At 39.7% G+C, this 3,104-nt stretch overlaps 1 protein-coding gene across 1 annotated transcript; it reads right to left on the bottom strand.

Annotated features, from left to right (window-relative positions):
* Nucleotides 1-991: 991 nt before the first annotated feature.
* On the bottom strand, nt 992-2,230 carry LOC128127366 (uncharacterized). Its single transcript, XM_052765839.1, has one exon. It carries the CDS (start codon nt 2,228-2,230, stop codon nt 992-994), a length of 1,239 nt encoding a protein of 412 aa, XP_052621799.1.
* Nucleotides 2,231-3,104: the final 874 nt, after the last annotated feature.

Raw genomic sequence — 3,104 nt, 5'->3', positions numbered from 1 at the left:
GTCTATTGGTCTCAAAAATTAGACCAAATTCATAAGGGTTGTCCATGGGGTGTGGGTCTTGTTCATCTTGTGAAGTTCCAATTCTAGGTCTTTTACCCCGAGAAGCCATTACCCAAATGAATCAACAAAGAGTTGCACACAATTAAGACAATAGAAGCACAAGAACTAGCAAGTCTCACCAAAAAAAAATCACCCAAAAAAATGAGGTTCTATCTAAATGCACAAAGTAAGAGTGTGGAACAATTATACCAATTTGTGCTTGATAATGGTGGTAAGATGATATCCAATGCTTCCCCAAGCTATCCCCAAGCTTATCCTACAAGAAATTTCAAGCATTAGGTCGAAATTTTGAGGTTCAAAAATTCTAGGGTTTTGCTCAAAAACCCCAAAATCGGCCATGAGAGGTTGAAATAGATGTGAAAGATAAAGAAGATGAAGAAAAGAGAAGAATTTCATACCTTGGAGCTTGATTTTTTATGCAAAATTGAGGAAGATTGAGTATTTGGAAGGTTTTTTTCGAAGGGGGCAGTAGGAAGAGAGGAAATCGCAGGTATTGAGTGAAGAATGAGTTAGAAAAATCGAGATTTGACCTTAAAATCGTTCAGCCCTGTTTTTGCGTTTACACGGCCCGTGTAAATCAAAGGAGAGGATTTACACAGCCGTGTAAATGCCTGAATCAAATATACTGTGTTTAATCGTTTACACGGCCCGTGGAAATGGAAGGCATAAGTTTAAACGGTCGTGTAAACTTCTGAGAAAGCCAAAAAAACTTGATTTTTTTTTCACTTTTTGAAATTGCAACCCACTAAATCTCTACTACCTGAAAAATGATTTTTAACCCTTTTTTAGCATGAAAAACAACTTTGAAGTTTGAAAATAAAGAAAATACAATGAAAATATACGAAATGACAAAAATACCCCCGGGTTGCCTGCCGGTTAGCCGCCCCTTTTTAATGTCGTTGGCTCAACTTGGACCCCAACTATTTGTGCTTCAGTCTTGATACGTGGGACTCTCTAACATATCATAACTCCTCACATGCTTCTTGTCATCAATAAACTCTAAAATCTCCAACACTTCATTATCCATATCAAACTTCTTTGCAAGCTCTTTGGCTTTGTCCCTGTCTAGTTTTCGTGACAAAACTAACTCCAGAAATTCATTGTTAGACAAGTTCAAACCCTTTTTTGTTGAGGGATGGATCAAATTGACAAAATTAACAGATTGAACATCAAAAGGAGTCTTTTTTGCTTCATGCACATTGAAGTTGATAACTTCACCATCAAATTCCATACTCAAGGTTCCATTGTAGACATCGATTTTTGTTTTAGAAGTTTTAAGAAAAGGTCTACCCAAAAGAATGGAACTTGAACTTGGAGAGTCATCGTCTCCCATATCTAAGACATAAAAATCAGCCGGGAAGACAAATTCATCAACTTGCACTAACACGTCCTCTAATACTCCCTTTGGGTGTACCAAAGACCAATCAGCAAGTTGGATGATCACACCGGTTTTGCTCAATGTTCCTACACCAATTGATTTGAAAAGAGAATATGGTAGGACATTTATAGATGCACCTAGATCAAGCATAGCTCGGGGTACATAAAGATTTCCCAACTTGCAAGGCACGGTAAAGACACCAGGATCCTTGCACTTTGGGGGCATCCTCTTTTGCAAAACCGCGGATACATGCTCCCCAACCGTTACGACTTGATTTCCTTTTAATTTCTTCTTAGATACACAAAGATCCTTAAAGAACCTTGCGTATCTAGGTACCTGCTTGATGACCTCGAGGAGTGGAATGTTGATTTGAACTCTCTTGAACATTTGCATGATGTCATTCTCCTCCCGTTCTTTCTTCGTGCTCTTTAATCTTTCGGGAAATGGAGCAGGTGTGACTTTGGACTCGGCGATGAAAGGCTTCTTTTCGCTTGTTTTCTCTTCCTCCTTCTCTTCTTTGGTTGCCTCTTCAACCACTATTTCATCTTCTTTTTGATCAACTGAAAATTTTGGACCATCATAGCTTTTCCCGCCTCTCAATGTGATGGCACACACATTGTGCTTTGGGTTTGCTTCAGTTTGGGCAGGCAACTTTCCTTGAGATTCTAGTTTGCTTACGGAAATAGCAAGCTGTGAAACTTGTTTCTCTAAGTTCTTTATGCTTGCTCTTGTCTCTTGTTGGAAAGCTTGTGTACTAGTTGCCAAACTTTTTACTATGTCCTCTAAAGACATACTTGATGAATCCGCTTGTTGAGGAGGGTGTTGTGGTTGCCTTGGCTGAAAGTTTTGTGGTGGAAAAGGTGGTCTTTGTTGGTATTGATGTGGTTGACTTGGTTGATAGTTCCCTTGTTGATTTCCTCCCCAACCTTGATTGTTGTTCCATCTTTGATCACCTAATGGCTGCTAATATCCCCTTTGACTAGACCTAAGAAAACCTCCCATGGTTTTTGCTTCTTCATAATCTTCCTCTTGAAGTTGAGGGCACATGTCGGTTGGATGCCCCACTTGAGTACAAATACCACATGGACAGGGTGTGGGTTGCACACCTTTGTCTTTGGGTAGCATCATAACCACTTTTGTAAGTTCAGACAATTGAGCTTCAATTTGAGGAGTTTGGACCTCCTTTACACCTCGGGGTGCATCCATGTACCATTCTTCTTCTTGTACTGTATGCTTGGACTCTTCTGCCATGTTCTTGATAAGAACTCTAATTTCTGTTGCAGTCTTATCAGCTATAGATCCACCACTTGATGCATTAAGTAATCTCCTATCCCAAGATGACATTCCTTCACAAAAATACTGCAACAATTGATATTCGGTAATCCCATGTTGTGGACATTTTGAGCACAATTTCTTGAATCGTTCCCAATAAGTATGCAAGGCTTCTCTCTTTTGTTGCTTGATTCCAATTATCTCTCTGCGTAAAGCTGAAGCTCTCATTTCGGGAAAATATTTATCCAGAAACATCCTTGCAAGTTCATTCCATGTTGTGACTGACCCCGGTGGTAAGTCATACAACCACTCCTTGGCTGAATCTTGTAAAGCAAAGGGGAATGCGCTTAACTTGATTTGATCTTCTGTGACTTCATGTGGCTTCATACCCACA

The sequence above is a fragment of the Lactuca sativa genome, chromosome 7, assembly GCF_002870075.4.
Source record: "Lactuca sativa cultivar Salinas chromosome 7, Lsat_Salinas_v11, whole genome shotgun sequence".
NCBI classification, from domain to species: Eukaryota; Viridiplantae; Streptophyta; class Magnoliopsida; order Asterales; family Asteraceae; genus Lactuca; species Lactuca sativa.
This window is presented reverse-complemented; position numbering and strand designations above follow the sequence as displayed.